This window comes from Mustela lutreola, chromosome 2 (assembly GCF_030435805.1).
Source record: "Mustela lutreola isolate mMusLut2 chromosome 2, mMusLut2.pri, whole genome shotgun sequence".
In the NCBI taxonomy this organism is placed as follows: domain Eukaryota; kingdom Metazoa; phylum Chordata; class Mammalia; order Carnivora; family Mustelidae; genus Mustela; species Mustela lutreola.
In genome coordinates, this window is record NC_081291.1 from 67,594,612 (window position 1) to 67,614,142 (window position 19,531).

The 19,531-nt window shown below is 44.1% G+C and overlaps 1 protein-coding gene across 2 annotated transcripts in view; it reads left to right on the forward strand.

Moving 5' to 3' along the window:
- The first annotated feature begins 14,815 nt into the window (after positions 1-14,815).
- TRANK1 (tetratricopeptide repeat and ankyrin repeat containing 1) overlaps positions 14,816-19,531 on the forward strand; it is a 98,042-nt gene continuing 93,326 nt past the window's right edge. Inside the window, exon 1 of one of the 2 annotated variants that reach the window (XM_059162148.1) lies at positions 14,816-15,124. In XM_059162148.1, coding sequence (XP_059018131.1) covers positions 15,102-15,124 — 23 coding nt within the window. In that variant the 5' untranslated portion in view covers positions 14,816-15,101. Of the gene's footprint in view, positions 15,125-16,759; positions 16,801-19,531 lie in introns of those variants that run through there. The other variant, XM_059162147.1, reaches the window with a different exon arrangement.

Here is a 19,531-nt window from a genome sequence, read left to right on the forward strand (position 1 = left end):
GGGAGCAGGGCAATGGTACAAACAGAGATGCACAGCCCTGAGCCTGCTCTCTTCCTCCTCCTGTTTTCATCTCTGACCCATGGGATGAAATGCACACGTGGGTGGATACCCCAGCCCACAAGCTCAGTTCTGTCAGCAGCTCTCCATGCTCCTGCCCAACAGCCACTCCTTGACCATCCCCTTGGGTGGACACTGGAAGTTTTGTACACTCTTGGAAGGACAGACTCAAGAACCAGGCCTGGGCAGACCCTGTAAGCAGGCTTGGAGCAATTTGGGTCAGGAATTATGGCCCGTATCATGGTCTCAAAGGAAGCGCACGTCGTTTTGGGCCAGTGGACTCCTCATACCCAAGAGGGTCGGAGGAGAGCCTGAATCCTGGAGTCATCTAAAGCCCTTGGCCAGGGTGAAGTGTTAGGGTCAGAGAAGTACTCTGGGCACCTCAGGTAATGAAGCCTGTATTCATAGGCTGCATCTGCTTAACAAAGGGCCACCAGATGGGTGAGTTAGAACAACAGAGACTTATTCTCGTATAGTTCTGTGGACTAGAGGTCCGACCAAATCAATGTGTCAACAGGATTGCTTTCTTCTGAGGGTTCTGAGGGAGAATCTGTCCCATGTCTCTCTCTAGCTTCTGGTGACAGCTGGCCTGTCCTTGGCTTGACACCCATCGTTCTGATCTCTGCTTCCACCCCACACAGCGTTCTCCCCATCTCTGTGCCTTCATATGGCCATCTTCTCATAAGGACCTCAGTCCTATTGGATCAAGGTTAATTCCCTTGTGACTTCCTTTCACCCAATTCCATCTGCAACAGCCCCATTTCCAACTAAGGTCATGTTCTGAGCTACTGGGGTGAACTCTTGAACATTTGTCGGGATGGGGGGTGTGTTATAATTCAACCCACAGCAGGACCTCTCATCATGTCACAGGCGGTGACCAGGAAGGGAAGACAGGTTTGCAGAAACCAATTTTTAGCCAGGCCTCCTGAAGCTGGGGCACGAGGTGGATGTTTCTTTGGGCTAGTTTTGTTCTCGCTTACTCTAGCTAGATTTTACTGAACATCTAGTAAATACCCTGGTCTGTGCATCTGTTCCCACTACTCCTGCTGCATTGACATCCAGCCCCTTTCTCTCTGCCCATCTCTTTCTCTGCCTGATGCCTTTGACGGACTCTGGCCTTTATGACCCAGATGGCTCTTCTCCCTCAATATTTTTCATCTTTTCCTTCTGCTACCAGGCACTCTGACTCTGACCTCCAATTTATTTATTTATTTTTAAAATATTTTGTTTATTTATTTGTCAGGGGGAGAGAGAGACAGCACAAGCAGGGGGAGCAGCAGGCAGAGGGAGAAGCAGACTACTTGCTGAGAGCAAGGAGCTCAATGCTGGACTCTATCCCAGGACCCTATGATCATGACCTGAGCCGAAGGCAGACGCTTAACCTACTGAGCCACCTTGGCATCCCTGACCTCCACTTTAAACTGCTGAGTCTGGAAAATTCAGGTCCAGAAAATCACTGTAGCCTCTTTTAGAACAGCTATCTCATCACCTTGCCTCAGTGAAAACCAGCTAGTCTGCGTTAGACGGTAAACACCTGCCCATCCTGGTCTGAGTAGCTGTGGCTGGGGTTTGGGTCTTGTGAGACAAACCATAGCTGGTTATCACAGAAGAAATGGCCCAAGTTGGTTTACTAGCAAGCTGTTAGGGACAGGACAATTGCCCCCTGCTTCCTCCAGGGCGAGCTTTCCCAGTCTTGGCACTAATGGCATTTGGGGCTGAGTAATTTTTTGCTGTGGGGGACTGACCTGTGCCTTGTAGGATGTTCAGCAGCATTTCTGGCCTCTGCCAAGTCAGTGCCAGCAGCCCCCTTACCCCACTTACACTAAGTTACGGTAATCAGAACTGTCTCCAGATATTGCCAAGTGTCCCCTGAGAGGAAAATCACCCCTGGTTGAGAACAACAGTTCCAAGAGAACGGGAGGCTCCAGGATTAGCTCATTGATGCCTGGAGAGTCAGTAGTCAGCAGTGTGAGTATGAAGGATACTCATAGGTAATTGGTATACCCGCTTTTGTCAGGGCTCGTTTAGAGGGTGAGAAGGGCAGCTCCTGCTGTGGGCAGGGGGTTGGATGGAACTGGTTCAGACATGAATAGTTGTGCTGGATCAAAGTGCAGAAACCAAAGGGCGCCTGGGTGGCTCGGTCGGTTGGTTGCTTTCATCTCAGGTCATGTCTCAGGGTGGTGAGATCGAGCACCAGGTTGGGCTCTGTGCTGGGTGTGGAGCCTGCTTAAGATTCTCTCTCTCCTTCTCCCTCTGCCCCTCTCTCCTTGCTCTACCCCTCCCCTTCTTAAAAAATAAGTGGGAAACCAAAGCATCATATGTTTGTGTTTCAAATGAGCATGTTCACTGGTTTATTCTTGGTGCGTGTGAGATCGTGCAATTCTCTATGTGGGTGTGGGCATCTGAGTGCAGGTGTATATATCTGTTTGTCTTGAGATTGGATGGTCCATAGTCCACACTGCCCTCCTCCTATGTTACCAGGATAGATTAGTGTCATACGTGACACACTTGATTGATATTCTCAGAATGTTACAGAGAGTGGGAATTAGCTCTGCTGACATTGAGATGGAAAACAGAATTTACTTCTGAGTGGTTTTTCTTGTGTAGTCCTGGCCTGCCTCTGGTCATATACAATGGGCAGTGAATGGGTAATGACCCCAGTGATCTCAATGACGTCTTGCTTCAGCACCAGAATCCAGGGCTGACCAAGCTCAGCATCTAAGAAGCACAGCCAAGCCCAGTCCAAGCTCATCTGTGTTTTCTAGTCTTAGCCCCTGACCAACTAGTCGTACAACAAACTGCTTGACCTTTCTTTTCTTTAGTTTTTCTTCCTGTAAAATGAAGATCATTAATCCCCCTCTTAGAGGACTCTTTTGAGAACAACTTGCATTATCATACTTTAAAAAATAGTACTACCTAAATGTTGAATGAAAATTTGGCATAAGGTGAGTTTTCCCTTTAAAAAAAAAATTCAGCTGATATTTGCTTATACACTCTATGTCCCTGATCATTTATCTAAATATTTTTCCTTCTTAGATGGTTAGCTCTCTGGGCACATAGGCTTGGGTCCATACCTTCCCTTGATATAATGGTCATTGGGGCCACTAACGATTCAATAGTCATTTGTTCACATCGATGTTTTTTGACATTGATGATTCTGGTTGGCCCAAGTTCCCAGATTGAAGTTTTCAGTTCTTTAAGGCCATTGAATGGGTTCTTGGATACTTTCAAGGGAGAAGAGTTTGTCATTCTTTTAACAACCAGCCCACCTGTGAGAAACAGAAAGCCCTATGGGAAAAGAGTCTGACCTTCAAGGCATTAGAGTAAGGGCAAGCCGTAGACTGGGGGGAGAGAGACCCACGGACACACTTGCCAGGTCATTTTCCTGCTCTTTCAAGTTAATATTCTTTTCATTTCTCCAGGTTTATTGAGGTACACTTGACAAATAAAATTATATACATTTAAGGGTACAAGTTGATAATTTGATGATGTACGTATTCTTTGTGAATTGATTACCACAATTAATACATCCATCTCCTTACATGGTTACCGTGTGTGTGTGTGTGTGTGTGTGTGGTGTGAGAATGTTTAAGATCTATTTTCTTAGCAAATCTCAAGTGTGCCATACAGTATTGTTACCTATGGTAACATAGGTAACATGTCCAGTGTGTCTCCAGAACATATTCATCTTATAACTGAAGGCTTGTGCTCTTTAACCAGCATCTCCCCATCTCCCTAACCCTCAGACTGGTAATCACCTTTCCATTTTCTCCTTCTATGAGTTCAGCTTTTCTTTTCTATTTTCTTTTACTTTCTTTCTTTCTTTTTTTGGTTCCACATAGGTGAGATCATACAGTTTTTATCTTTTTCTGTGTGGCTTATTTCATTTAGCATAATGTCGTCTGGTTCACCCATGTTGTCGCAAATGGCAAAATTTCCTTCTTTCTCATGCCTGCCTGAGTAATGGTCCATTGTCTGTGTCTCTTGGTATATATTGCATTTTCTTACCCATTCATCCATCATTAGACTCACAGTAGGTTTCTATTATCTTGGCTACTAGAATAATGCAGTGAGCATGGGGGTGCCCTTAGTGATTTATTTATTTAGGGAGTGCCCGTTTTTAAATCAGGTGATTTGCTTTTTGTTATTTAGTTGCTTAAAGTCTATTTTGTCTGATACAAGTACAGCTATCTCTACTCTCTTTCGGTTTCCATTTGTAAGGAATATCTTTTTCCATCTCTTCACTTTGAGGCTATGCATGTCTTTAAAGCTGAAGTGAATCTCCTCTAGGCAGTGTCTCAGAGGCAGGATCTTGTTTTTTAATCCATTCAGCCACTCTATGTATTTTGCTTGGAGAATTTAATCAATTAATATTTAAAATAATTATTGATAGGTAAGAACTTGCCATCTTATTTGATGTTTTCTGGCTGTGAATTTCCTTTTTCTTATCTTCCTCTCTTACAGTTTTTTTTGGGGGGGGAATTCATTATTTTTCATAGTGGTATATCTTGATTCCCTTCTCTTTATCTTTTGTATATCTACTGTGGGTTTTTGCTTTGTGGTTACCATGAGACTTACACAGGATAGTCTGAGCTGATAATTAAACCTGGATTGCATACAAAAACAAAACCCTTTTACTCCCCTCATCTCATTTGATGTTTTTCATGTCACAATTTACATCTCTTTATATCATGTATCCTTTCACAAATTATTGTAGCTATATCTATTTTATTTATCTATTTATTAATATATAATATTATTTATTATTAATTTATTTATGTATTATTTATTTTTAAATCAGAGTGAGCACAAGAAGAGAGGGAGTGAGCACAAACAGGAGTAGTGGCAGAGGGAGGGAGAAGCAGGCTCCCCGCTGAGCAAGGAGACTGATGTGGGACTCAATCCCAGAACCCTGAGATCATGACCTGAGCTGAAGACAGCGCTTGATCGGCTGAGCCACCCAGGCATCCCAAGCTATATTTATTTTAAATAGCTTTGTTCCTTTGTCTTTATACTTGAATTAAATGATTACGACACCACCATATTACATCATTAGGGTATTCTGGATTTGATTACATACTTACTTTATTATATATGTGTGTGTGTGTGTGTGTGTGTGTGTGTGTGTGTATTTAAATATTTTATTTATTTATTTGACAAACAGAGATCACAAGTAGGCAGAGAGGCAAGCAGAGTGAGAGAGAGGAGGAAGCAGGCTCCCTGCTGAGCAGAGAGCCCGATGAGGGACTTGATCCCAGGATCCCGAGATCACGACCTGAGCTGAAGGCAGAGACTCAACCCACTGAGCCACCCAGATGCCCCACTTTATTTTATATTTTTATATGTTTTCATATTACTATTTTTAAATATTTTATTTATTTATTTGAGAGAGTCAGAGATAGAGCATGAGCAGGAAGGGGGAGAAGCAGACTCCCCACTGAGCAGGGAACCTGATGCAGGGCTTGATCCTAGGACCACGGGATCATGACCTGAGCTGATGGCAGACACTTAACTGAGCCACCTGGGTGCCCCTCTTTTCATATTAGTATTTAGCATCCTTGAAAAGCTCTTATCAGCCTTTGTTAAAAGGCAAGTCTACTGGTGGTGAACTCCCTCAGTTTTTGTTTTCCTGGGAAAGTCTTTATCGCTCCTCTGTTGCTAAGCACAGCTTTGCCAGATAAAAGTATTCTTGGTTTGCAGTCTTTTCTTTCAGCACCTTCATTCAGTATATTGTCCGCTCTCTCCTGGTCTGCCAGGTTTCTGCTCAGAAATCTGTCAGTGATAGCCTTATGGGAGTTCCCTAGTGTAAGAGGAATTTTTTTCCTCTTGCTTCTTTAAAAATTATCTCTCTGACTTTGAACCATTTCATTGTAAGTGGTCTGGAGAAGATCTCTTTGGGCTGAATCTATTTGGCAATGAGAACTTCCCAAACCAAGGGAGACATTTGAACATTCAAGTTCATGAAGCTTAAATCCATGTTCAACCTATCCACAGAGGGCAGACTGGAGAGTGCAAGTACAAAGGCAGAGGAGGAAGACCCTGCTGGAATGTCAGCCTCCCTCTGTGGGCTGGAGAATTTATCTCTGACTTGACCCGTCACATACTCGGCTCAGTGCAAGCTGAGTCCTACACATACCAGGATCTGCCGTCCTTGGAAAAACAGTTCAGTGACCATCTACTGTTCATGAACTTGTCCTTGGGGTCATTCTCCACACTTCCTGCCCCCAAACCCCAAACCAAATGGTGTTTCCAAATACTCATTAAAATTCCATATAAAACTCTCTGCAGAGTTTGGGTAGATATAACCTTTCCCATCTTTGGGACTCCAATGTTTTGGGGCTCCTTAGAGGTGAAACGAACAGTTGTGCAGATGACTCACCCTTTGATCTGGCTTTGCAATCTAAGACCATAAAGAAGGGATATACAGTGTCACGGAGCAAAAGCACAGCCGTGCTTGAGAGCAGGGGTGTGGGATGGGAGAAACAGTGCTATGCAGCCCATTCTTCAAAAGACAGAACTTTCAACCATTTAGAAAGAATATTAGAGGGGGCACCTGGGTGGCTCAGTGGGTTAAGCCTCTGCCTTTGGCTCAGGTCATAATCTCAGGGTCCTGGGATCGAGCCTCACATCGAGCTCTCTGCTCAGCGGGGAGCCTGCTTCTTCCTCTCTCTCTGCCTGCCTTTCTGCCTACTTGTGATCTCTCTGTCAAATAAATAAATAAAATCTTTAAAAAAAAAAAAGAAAGAATATTAGAGGACAATAGTGGACAAAGCACAAATATATGGTCTTATTGCCTCCTGAAGCCCTACTAAAACTACAGTAAAGAGATTTTTAAAGGGCATATGGAGAGAGAGAAGAGGAGAGAATACAACAGTAGTAGAAACTTGGTGCTGGAAATCTACCAGAAAAAATGGGAAATGACAGCAGACACAAGAGAAATGATGGTGAGCTGGCAGAGGGGAAACCAAGGCGCAGCTCATTTTACACAGTGGAATCACCAAAAGTCTCAGAAACTACTGGCACCAGGTATTTTTGGAAGTAGGACCAATGAACGGGATAAGGAAGTTTGGCTGAATGTCTATTTAAGAAGTACAGGATCCTGAGATCCCACCCCAACTCAGCATAGCTGCCCATTACCCCTTCCTCACCTGACCACAGGAGCTTTGCTCCCTGAGGAGGCAGAAAGGCAGGTCTCAGGTCTGGGGGACATCAGGCAAATTTGAAGATAAATATACCACAACATCGCAAGCAGTCAACGCGTGTATACTGGATACTGAGGATCCTAACTCCCATACATCCCTTAGGTCCCATAACACGACAGCCAGACCTTCACCTTCTAAAAACCAGCTTGCATAATATGACCAGGCCCAGAGGGAAAACCCAAAGACCCTGATGTCAGAGATTCTTTATCCCAGAGGCCGCCGCTGACTGCTTGCAACCTAATAATCACACTCCCATGATCTGAATTTCCAATCAGCTTTTAATCCATCTCTCTCTCTTTTTAAACTCTTCTATATGGAAAAACTTCCAACTTCACAACAGTAGAGAGAATAGCATAACAAATTCTCACAAAACCCATGACCCAGCTTCAATAATTATCAGTATTTTGCCAATCTTGTTTCATCTATACCTCCAGTTTCTTTTTGTTGTTGTTGTTGTTTTACTTGAATATATTTTTAAAAGATTTAATTTATTTATTTGACAGAGAGACACAGCGAGAGAGGGAACACAAACAGGGGGAGTGGGAGAAGAAGAAGCCGGCTTCCCACTGAGCAGGGAGCTCCATGTGGGACTCAATCCCAGGACCCTGGGATCATGACCTGAGCTGAGTCATTAAGCAGTTGCTTAACAACTGAGCCACCCAGGCAACACTGTTTTACTTGAATATTTTAAACCAAATACCAGACAGCATATTAGTTTACTAATTAAAAAAGAGAGAATGAAAAAAAAAGAGAGAGATACTTAGTGTGTATATCTAATAGAGAAAGGCATTTAAAAAACAACCACAATATCATTATCATACTCAGAAAAATTAACAATAAATAATTCCTTAATGTTATCATAACACACAGTCTGTGTCATATTTCCCAGATTGATTCAAAAAATTATTTTTCAATTGGATTGTTAGAATCAGGACTTAAACCAGGCTAACATGTTGCATTTGGTTGATATGTCCCTAAGTCCCTTACACTCTCTTATAATTACTGTTTCCTCATTCTCTCTCTGTGTTGTTATACCATCATTTTTGGTTAAAGAGAAGTCATTTTCCCTGTAGAATTTTCCACATGGTGGATTTGGTTGATTGCATCCTCAATGTGTCCTTGTAACATGTTTCTCTATCCTCTGTGCATCCCATTAACTGGTTGAGAGATCCAGAGCAGGGATTCTTTATTTTTTATTGGTCACGACCCCTTTGGAAATTTGACAATGTCCATCGATCCCCTCTTAGGATAATATATTGTTTCAAAGATTATTTTATTTATTTGAGACAGAAGAGACAGAAAGAGGGAGGGGGAGAGAGGGAGAGAGAGAAAACACGAACTGGGGGAGATGGGCAGAGGGAGAGGAAGAGTGAGAAGCAGACTCCCCACTGAGAAGAGAGCCCAAGTCAGGGTCATGGCCCAAGCCGAAGGCAGATCCTTAACCAACTGAGCCACCCAGGCATCCCTCTCAGGATAATATTTTTAAATATATAAAATAAAGTGCATAAGATTACAAAGAAAACCATTTACATTGCACTATAATTCTCAAAATATGAACAAAACTAATTTGTGATATAATATCTTCTTGATTAATACATTAAATAGCAAGACCTTGCAGCAGGTATACTAATTAGCATAAATTATGAAGTAGGTATAAACAAAACAATATTTTGAGGTGTACACAACAATGGTAATAGGATAGGAAAGAATCTTTGACTTTACTGTCAACAAAGCCTTACGTACTGGTTTTATTGTACTTTTATTTTTTGTTTGCATTTGCCTATATTCATAATTGAAGACAATGCTCAGTTTCAGTTAAAGTTTAAAGAAAATCAAGATGATAATTTAGTTCTTCTTCAGATTCACAGACCCAAACTTTACCCACAGATCCTTGGTTTAACACTTCTAATTTATAGACCATCTTAGGCTCAGATTCAATTTTGGGAGGCAAAAATTCTTCTCTGAGTTGCTGTGTTCTTCCTTTTGCAACAGAGCAGGAGGCAATGTCTTGCTGTCCTAGTTTTAGTGGTGTTAGGACTGACAAGTGGGGTTAAGAAGAAATAGCCAGATTCATCGTTTCTCCAGTGGTTTTACTACCACTGGTGATCACTGGTAGATGGGTTCAAATATGGGAACTTAGAGCCTTAAGAAGAAAGATGATTGTAATGATTAAAGTACATGAAATCGTTTTAGAAATTCATGAGAGTTCATGAAAAAAAAAATGTGTTAGTTACTAGTGTACCAACTCTTTATTCTGAAAGCTGGTCAATGAAGGGGGAGAATAAGCATTTACTCTGCTTTTTCTATATAAAGGTTTTACAAGGCAAGCAAATGGTTATAGATGGAAAGTTCTTTTTTAAAAAAATTTTTAATTAACATATAATGTATTATTAGCCTCAGGGGTACAGCTCTGTGAATCGCCAGGTTTACACACTTCACAGCACTCACCATAGCACATACCTTACCCAATGTACATAACCAAAGCACCCTCTCACTAGCCCCCTCTCCTTGGCAACCCTCGGTTTGTTTTGTGAGATTAAGAGTCTCTTATGGTTTGTCTCTCTCCCAATTCCATCTTGTTTCATTTATTCTTTTCCTACCCCCCAACCCCTTCATGTTGCCCCTCAACTTCCTCATATCAGGGAGATCATATGATAATTGTCTTTCTCTGATTGACTTATTTCGCTAAGCATAATACCCTCTAGTTCCACCCACGTTGTCACAAATGACAAGATTTCGTTTCTTTTGATGGCTGCATAATATATATATATATATATATATATATATATATATATCACATTTTCTTTATCCATTCATCTGTTGATGTTCTTTCCATAGTTTGGCTATTGTGGACATTGCTGCTATAAACATTCAGGTGCACGTGCCCCTTTGGATCACCACATTTGTATCTTTAGGGTAAATATCCAGTAGTGTGATTCCTGGGTCATAGAGTAGCTCTATTTTCAACTTTTTGAGGAACCTCCATGCAGTTTTCCAGAGTGGTGCAACCAACAGTGTAGGAGGGTTCCCCTTTCTTCGCATCTTCGCCAGCATCTGTTACTCCCTGACTTGTTAATTTCAGCCATTCTGACTGACGTGAGGTGGTATCTTATTGTGGTTTTGATTTGTATTTCCCTGATGCTGAGTGATGTGGAGCACTTTTTCATGTGTCTATTGGCCATTTGGATGTCGTCTTTGCAGAAATGTCTGTTCATGTCCTCTGCCCATTTCTTGACTGGATTATTTGTTCTTTGGGTGTTGAGTTTAGTAAGTTTTTTTTTTTAAGATTTTATTTATTTATTTGACAGACAAAGATCACAAGTAGGTAGATAGGCAGGCAGAGTGAGAGGGGGGAAGCAGGCTCACCACTGAGCAGAGAGCCTGATGTGGGGTTCGATCCCAGGACCCTCAGATCATGACCTGAGCCGAAGGCAGAGGCTTTAACCCACTGAGCCACCCAGGCACCCTGGGTTTGGTAAGTTCTTTATAGATTTTGGATACTAGGCCTTTATCTGATATGTCATTTGCAAATATCTTCTCCCATTCTGTCAGTTGTCTTTTGGTTTTGATGACTGTTTCCTTTGCCATGCAGAAGCTTTTGATCTTGATGAAGTCCCAATAGCTCATTTTTGCCCTTGCCTTCGGTGATGTTCCCAGAAAGAAGTTGCTCTGGCTGAGGTCAAAGAGGTTGCTGCCTGTGTTCTCCTAAAGGATTTTGATGGATTCCTTTCTCACATTGAGGTCTTTCATCCATTTTGAGCCTATTTTCATGTGTGGTGTAAGGAAATGGTCCACCTTCATTTTTCTGCATGTGGCTGTCCAATTTTCCCAACACCATTTGTTGAAGAGACTGTCTTTTTTCCATTGGACATTCTGTAAAGTTCTTTTTCACTGAAAAACTCCTTGCTAATAAATGCAGAAAGAAGGATAGATTTTTAAAAATGATTTAAAAAATGTTTAAATTTCCCATGTGTGAACAATGGAACCATCTAGAAGTCAGTTTCTGGATTGTTTGACATAACCCCATTACCCTCTGGTAGCTTCTTTGCTTTCTGGAATAACACAATTTCCCTGTCTCAACTTGTACTTCTCTACCCCCAACATGGAATTAGTGATTTTTTTTTAATGAGTCCTTGTTCCTTATGGAGAAGAAGGATATTTAGAGATCACCTTGTGAGTGCTGGAGGGCACACTATTATTCAATCCAGCAATATTGCATCACATCAAGGATGGATAGAATGAACAGAGTGAGGCAATAAATCACAAGGTCATAGTGATATTTCCAGTTCAGTTCTCAGATCACAGAAATTTTCCTTAGCTTTTTTGATTTTATATTTGTATTTCTTTGCTCTTACACTGGAAGTCTTGGTTCTGGAGAACATTTCATAATTAATTATTTGCTTATTCTAATTTATACACAGCCTGAGTAATAAAAATATTACCCAGTAACATTTTTAGATAAATGTTATAAAAACATATCAATATTGGAACTTGAAATAATTTTTATGTGGTTGTACTGCCCACTTGATATACAGTAAAGTTCAGTTGTTCCAGTGTGTTTTCAATTTTAAGAACTACTTAAAAAAAAAAAGATTTTATTTATTTATTTGAGAGAGAGAGAGAGCATGAGAGGGGAGAAGGTCAGAGGGAGAAGCAGACTCCCTGTGGAGCTGGGAGCCCGATGTGGGACTTGATCCTGGGACTCCAGGATCCTCCTGACCTGAGCTGAAGGCAGTCACTTAACCAACTGAACTACCCAGGCGCCCCAGAACTACTTTTTTTAAAAAATCAGATTTAAGTTGGGGCACTTGAGTGGCTTAGTTAGTTAAGCATCCAACTCTTGATCTCAGTTCAGGTCTTGATCTCCGGGTAATGAGTTCAAGCCCCCTTTGGGTTCCACATGGGGTGTGGAGCCTACTTAAAAAATTAGATGTAACTTTTCAATTATGTTAAATATTCACATGGCTCCAATGTCAAAACTGTAAGACAAGGAATATATGTTTTTATTTTAATTCCATGTTAGTTAACATACAATGTTATATCAGTATAACAAAGTATGCTATCAGAAATTAAAAAAAAAAACTCATTAAGAAGAATCAGAAGACAAAGTTGAGGAAATCTTTTAGCAAAAAAGAAAAAGAAAACCAACTAAGTGATCTGAACATCAGGGAAACACACAGGAGCCAATCCTGGAAGTTCAATTTTTGAATAACAGGATTTCCAAAAAAGAGAATGGGGAAAATAGAGCAGAAGAAACAATCAACAAAATTATTCAAGATCGTTTCTCAGAACTACATAGCTTGAGTGTCAAGAATGAAAGATCTCACCCAGTATATAGTGGAATAGATGAATAGACCCACATCAAAGTATAACATTGTGTAATTTCAGAGCACTGGGGAGAAAAAGATTTTTCAGATTGCTAGAAATTTAAAAGTGGTCATGTAAGGTGGGTAATTGGATATGTTCAGATTTTGAACAGTGGTACTAGAGTAATAACTTCAAAATCCTGAAGGAAAAATAATTTCCAACCTAGAATTTTATACCCAGCTAAACTACATCAAGGATGAATTTTTTTTCAGACAAGCACAATCTAAAAAAGAATTACCTGATGATCCGTAAGACTGGGGGCAAGGGCAGAACTACTCAACAAGAAGTAGCAGTGTTATTTAGAGGGTGGGAACAGAGCCAATAGAATCATTAGCTAGCAGGAGTAAAATTGGTTGCCTCTGGAGAATAAATCAGGTGTGGGGGGGACTGCTCTTTTAATTGTGAGAATGTATAATTTTGATAAAAATATTGAAAAATCAGAAAGAGAAGAAATGATTTTAAAAAGAAAGGTGATTGTTTTGAGGACTGTTTTGAGATGATGTGATTGTTTTGAGAACCATGATGAAAGATACAGAGGGAGAAGTAGGACAAAAAGATTCTAAGGTGCTTGAGAACACTGGTCAAAGAGTGGAAAGTTTAGAGGCAAATTCTTAACATACTGCACCCTCACCAACTTCTTGACTTGCTCTCCTTCATGGAACGACCTGGAAATCTTCTGGAAGCAGAAACTCCTTGAAGTTGAATAAAAAGAAGAGCCATGCCAGAAGAGGTAGCATGGGCCTTTCCTAAATATAGAACTGGGAGATACTGAGAAAAAAATTAGAGAAAGGGTGGGTCAAGTTTCAAAGTGAATGGACCAATGATGTCTGGGAAATGGGAAGTGGCTTCAAGTATTTGGAAACTAGAAGTATTTCCCGAACTTTACTTTATCTTATCATCATCTGAGGAGCTTTCAAAGATCTGAGCGCCCATGTCACACCCCATATCAATTATATCAGACTATCTTGGAGTAGGAATCAGACATCAGGCTTTTTAAAAGACCCTGTGTGATGCCTATATGATTCCTATGTGCAGCCAGGTTTGGGAACCACTGAAGTAGTCTGTGTGTAAGGAAGCTAAGAGGGGGAGAGTAGGGCAAAATTGTGAAGAGTCTCAAATGCCCAGTTCCCCAGCCTGATCCGTAGTAGGCAATGGGGGTGCCACTGAAGGATTTTGAGCTGGAAATGATGCAATATGACATTTGGGGACGATTAATGGACAAAAGAAATGGGAAAAACTGAGACTCTAGAAGCAGAAAGACCACTAGCTAGACTGACAGGCTAGTTTTTGACTCAGGGTAAGCAGCGCAGAGAAGGACATGGGTTGTAGGCATTCTGTGTGTCCATGTGTCGCCAATTCCTCCCTGCCTCATCGGAAGCTGTACTGTCCCTCTCGGAAAGCTCTGTGGTGTTCTCCTCCCCAGCACGGAACTGCCCCATGTGGTGGCTCTCAATGGGTGAGAGAGTTGCCAGGCGGCAGTTTAGGCCAAAGCCTTGTCCCATGAGAGGACCTGTGGGCTTTGCTCTCCAATTGGGTCAAATCCCCAGTGTATGGGAAAGTGATCCTGGTACCAGACAAGCTGGGGGCCAAACCCAAGTGGTAGATGAGAGGATGCACAGCCTGCAGAGGTGAAATGGCAGCCTGAGGTCCTCCTAACCGTTCCCAACTTTTTCAGTCATCACTGCCCTTCCAGGAGCTACCCTGGAATTCCACCCGTGGGGAGAGGCTCACTCCTCTGCGAGCACCTTGAACGCAACTGTGAGTGTCAAGACGTCGGGGCCTCGCTGGCCTCTTCCACCTGAATGCCCAGTGTCCCCAGAACGGAGGCCGGAGCACACAGTAAGTGCTAGACAGCCAGGAAGTGACAGCCCGAGGAGACCACGGAGTGGGGCACAGTACTGGTTGACCACCGCAGGTGATCTAGTTTCTTTGTTGGAGGGACAGGAGGGAAGAGAAGAGGTGAGCCCGGGGCCCTCAGCTGACCTCAGTTCTCCCCACCATCGCGGTGGGCCCAGCCTATGAAATCTCAGGGACCCAAAAGTGTCGCAGGGTCGTGTGTGTGCCCTCGGTCCGTCGTGACAGTCGGCTCGACGAAGCACTCGTTTTTCAAAGGCGGCCGGAGCCACCCCATTGGAGCACTCTCACGCATGATGGGAGACATCGAAACGCCTCTTTTGAACACGGTGACAAACACACCCTCCCACCCAGCGGCGACGTGCACGTGACAGTTTTCGGGCTCTCGCAACTACGTGGAAACTTGGAATAGGGCTGCGGCTGCACACAGCCGGGGCTCCGGGGTCCCCGCGCCCCCGCCCGCTCGGCACTGCCGGGGAGCCGCACCACCGCCAGCAGGGGCCCCGCTCGGCCGCATCTCCCGCCTCCAGCGCCCAGGGCCGCAGCTTTCGGGCTTCCGCGCCTCCCGCCGCGCCCTGCCCGGGGGAAGCAGCCCCTGAGGCGGCGGCGGCGGCCTCGGCCATGTGGGACCCGCGGGCAGCTAGGTGCGTAGCGGCGCGGGAAACGCGGGGGGCGCCTCCGGCCTGCCGGGCCCCGCGCCTCTTCCCGGCGGGAAGAGGCGGCGCGAGGGGGCTGACGACCCCCGAGGCGGAGGCCAAGCGATCGTCCCCGTGGGCCTCGTGGGCCCCGCGGTCATCCAAGGTCCGATCTGGGCCTGTAGCGCGGGGGCGCGCGCGGGGGGCGGCTTCCTGGCCCCGGGGGACGAGGGCACGCGCTGCGACAGGACTGCGGCGGCGCGCGGCCTGCCCGGTCCCCACCCCTGCACCGAAGCTGCGGCTCCCGGGCCCACCTCCCACCTCCCGCGCGGGACCCCAGGGCCGCTAGCAGGTGGCGATGAGCGGGCCAGAGGACGCGCCCCCGGGGCACGCACTCGGGCTGACAGGTCCGGGCTCGGGGCGGGATTTGCGGGAACTTGGACAGCGCTGGCCGCTGCCGGGCAGGAGGAGGTTCGCGATTTCAGCCCTGGGCAGGCCTCGTCCCCAGCCCGCGTGGCCGCGAGCTGGGCTTGCCAGAAAGGGGCTGTCCAGTCCTCGACACTCTGCTAAAGGAGTGTAGGGGCGGGGTAGCAACGGGGCCCCGCAGCAGAGAAGTGGAGGGTTCTGCTTGCAAGCGTTTGCAGTCGTGGCCTCCGAGCGAGTAGGCATGCGGCGCACTCCGCCCACCTCTCCGCGCGCCCCCTGGGAGTCCCCAGCCCGGCTGAACAGCGCGGGCCAGCTCCGCTCCCAGCTGGGGGCGTTTCTGGGAGCCTGCGAGCTTTCGTGCTTCCCAGGAACAATTTCTAGGGAGATATGCAGTGTGAAAAATAAAGAGAAAAATTTTGATAAGATGGGAGAGAAGGGGGCTCCAGAGGTCTCCAGTCCTCGGCCCAGTTGCTGTTGGCTTACGCAGTCCTTAGGCGGGGAGAAAGAGCTGGGAACGAAGGATTCCCAGTGACCAGGTTTCTCCCCTCCTCCTCCCTCCGCCCCCCTCCCCCCTTCCGCTGCCTGGTGCTGAGCCTCCCCCGTGCCAAGCACCTTTATGAGGCAAAGCTTTTCCCGGGATGGCTTGGTCTTTGGTTGAGCATCCTGTTTTGTGCCGTAATGAAAGTCCTACCTTGTAGGAGAGTCAGAAGTTTGTTTTAACTGTTTTCCACGCTGGTCTGTTTTGTAGACTTATAGGATTGGCTTTTGAGTTCTAAGTAACCTTTGCTGTTCTTGGTCCTCGGCAAGGGCTGGAGGTAGGATAGGGGTGTGTGGTATTCACCCCCAGAATAGAATTCCACTGCCTCAGGATGTGGGTTTCCTTGATTTATATTTTCTTTCTTCTTCTTCTTCTTTTTCTTCTTCTTCTTCTTCTTTTTTAAACCAGACCCACAAGAGAGACCCAAACCTACTCTCATAAGTATACAATTGCAACAAGGGCTTTACAGTATTTATTCTCTCTACAGAATGAAGCACAATGATATTTTCTATTCTACTCTATTTTCTGTTGTTTAAAAAAAGTAGTCATAATCCATAAACTGGATGTTGTGATCGACTAATCAGTTTTAGGTGGCAACTGCAAGCTTTCTTTGGGACACCCCAAGAGAAGCTGAGGAAAGCATCAGCATTTCACTGAGGATGCAACTTTGGAAGGGGGGAGTTGGTGTAAAAGAGATGAAGGAGGCTGAGATTCCTACCAGGTAAAGGAAATTCATGGTTGGGTAATGAGAGTACCATGGAAACGACTGTGTGATTCCCCACAGTAGCATCTACAAAGGCAGACCAAGGGATGCTTCTAGTTAATCTAGGTCCATCTGTCTGTCCACACAGAGCTGGCCACCTGGTATGGATGCCAATGGGGCCTTGTAGAAGTTTTGGAGTGATAGGGACATAATGGCTCCTTGGCCTTAGGCCTTTTTTAGGGTGCTGGAGGAAAAAGGAAGGAGAGCAATGCCAGCTGCCACAAACTCTGGATTCATGAATTCAAAAGAGGTTTCTTACAGTCTCTGCTCAGAGTTCCACAACCACAGTGTTAGGAGCAGGGCCGTGAACATAATTATAGATGGAGAAACTGAAGCCCATCACCCATAAGTAATTACAGCTAAATAAGGTAGCTCTGGGATTAGACACCCGCTGTCTTGCTTTCCCAGCCCATGGCTCTCAGGGACCAAACAAAGACTTTGCCTTTGCTAAATTCTCAAACTTCTTTTTGCTGATGAGTTCTGTTTTCCTGGGTTGCTGCCAAAGACCCATTTCTTTTTCTTCTCTTTCTTTCTTTCTTTCTTTCTTTTTTTTTTTTTTAAAGATTTTATTTATTTATTTGTCAGAAAGAGAGACACAGAGAGAGAGAGAGCACAAGCAGGGGCAGAGCCAGGCAGAGGGAGAAAAAGGCTCCTTGCTGAGCAAAGAGCCCTATGTGGGACTTGATCCCAGACCCTGAGATCATGACCTGAGCCCAAGGCAGAACGCTTAACTGACTGAGCCACCTAGGCATCCCCAAAGACCCATTTCTATGACACATACTGCCTTATTATTTTAGTTTTGTTTCTTGGAATGATGGCCCCCCACTTCTTTTTGCTTAGATTCCCCCTGCATATGTTAGGCTCAAGAAATGATTTACTGGCAGTAAATTGTGACAATTATAAGGTTCCCCCCTCATTTATTTTTTTACTTATTTGTAAAAGATTTGTTTATTTATTTGGGAGAGAGAGCACAGTGGGAAGGGGCCAAGGGAGAGAGAATCTCAAGTTGATTCCCTGCCAAGTTTGAGCCTATCACAGGGCTCGATCTCACGACTCTGAGGTCAAGAGTCTGAAGCTTAACTGACTGAGCCACCCAGGGGCCCCAAGTTTCCCCCTCCTTTATTTCCCATTTCTTGGGATCACTGCCCCTCCCCCTCTCTTCAGGTCTATAGCTGCTGACTTTATTTATTTATTTATTTTTAAACTTTAGGTTCACTTAAGGTATGGCCCCATCTTTCATCTCATAGACTTAGCTGTCACTAGGAAAATGTCACAGAGGAGTTTTCTGGACTATAGTACCACCTTCCTTTTATCCTCTCTAGCTACCAAAGACAAATGCTCTAAAAATCATTTTACACATATACTTTTTTTGTCAAAACATTTGGTGAACATCTGCCATATCCTAGTCACTATTTTAAGGGCTTTCCTTATATTTTGGCATTTATCATATGCTACCTGTATAGCCTCATGAATTGCCAAATAAGATTTAAAATTGTATTGAAGGTGGAGACCATGTCTTAGACACCTGTGAATCCTTTTCTGTTCATAGAATGGGTAACAGCATTTTGTACATATGCATGTTAAGAGTTAATTGGATGATGGAAAACAAAAATAAATGAAAGTCTTTTCTCCAGAGTGATGTATGCAAAGTCAGATCAGTTATGTTCTTTTTTGAATTTTCTATTTGATAAATAGAAACCATTTCTTCCATCTCCTTATCCACCTCTGGCAATCACGGATCTATCTCTGTATCTGTGAGGTTTTTTTTTTTTTTTTTTAAGATTCCACATATAAGAGAGATCATACAGTACTGCAGATTTTTTTAGTAGCTAAAGTGGAGCCTGAAAGCCCTGTTTTTGAGGAAGGTAAAGTGACCCTCTGGATGTTTTTAAGAACTGGAGTGGAGGTTGGGGTGTGGGCCTCCGGCCATTGTCGAGAGTATGGCATTGTTTCATTTGACCTTGAGGACTAAGCTCTCATTTGCCTTTCCAGTTGGAGAAGTGGAGCTGACACTGGCTTGCCTCTGGTTTTCCAGTCAGTGACAGCTGGGCTGATGGCTTTGGTAACACATTTCCTTGGGGGGCAGCCTTAAGTTTTTATGGCCATCAAATCCTTGTTATAACAAATCTTTACAAGAAAGAGGAAATTGGGGAAACGGACAGTTTCCTTAGCCAAGATGACACTTCAAGTTAAAGCAGAGATTGATGATGGGGACAGTGGCAGTGGTGGGGGGAACGTTCAGGTTTAAACTTAAAAGGATTGAACCAAGTAAACAGACATCTTGGGACCCCAAAATGTCACAGGTGCCCAAACCAAGAGCAGTGTTCTTTTGGTCAGTGTGGTTGTCCATTCTGCCTGACCAGAGATTTTTCTTGGTCTCAACATTCATATGTAAGCAGTGCCTTGTTTCCTTGTTCTTGTTGAATATCTGGAAAGCTGAATGAGCCTTACCTGTGGTACCTTGGACCCAGTTTATCTGAACTTACTCCATCTTTTGTCTGGTCACTATTAGTGCCTACCTTCACCCACCATGACGTGTTTACCTGAGCTTTTGTGAGCCTGGCAAGCTGATGGGACTCTCTGTCTTTCAGAAGCAGGCCACGTCTAAATTTGGCTTTGTCTGTGTTAAAGTTCTAACACCACTTAGACTGAGATGTGAGATGTTTTTATTTTGAAGCACTCTGTCCTC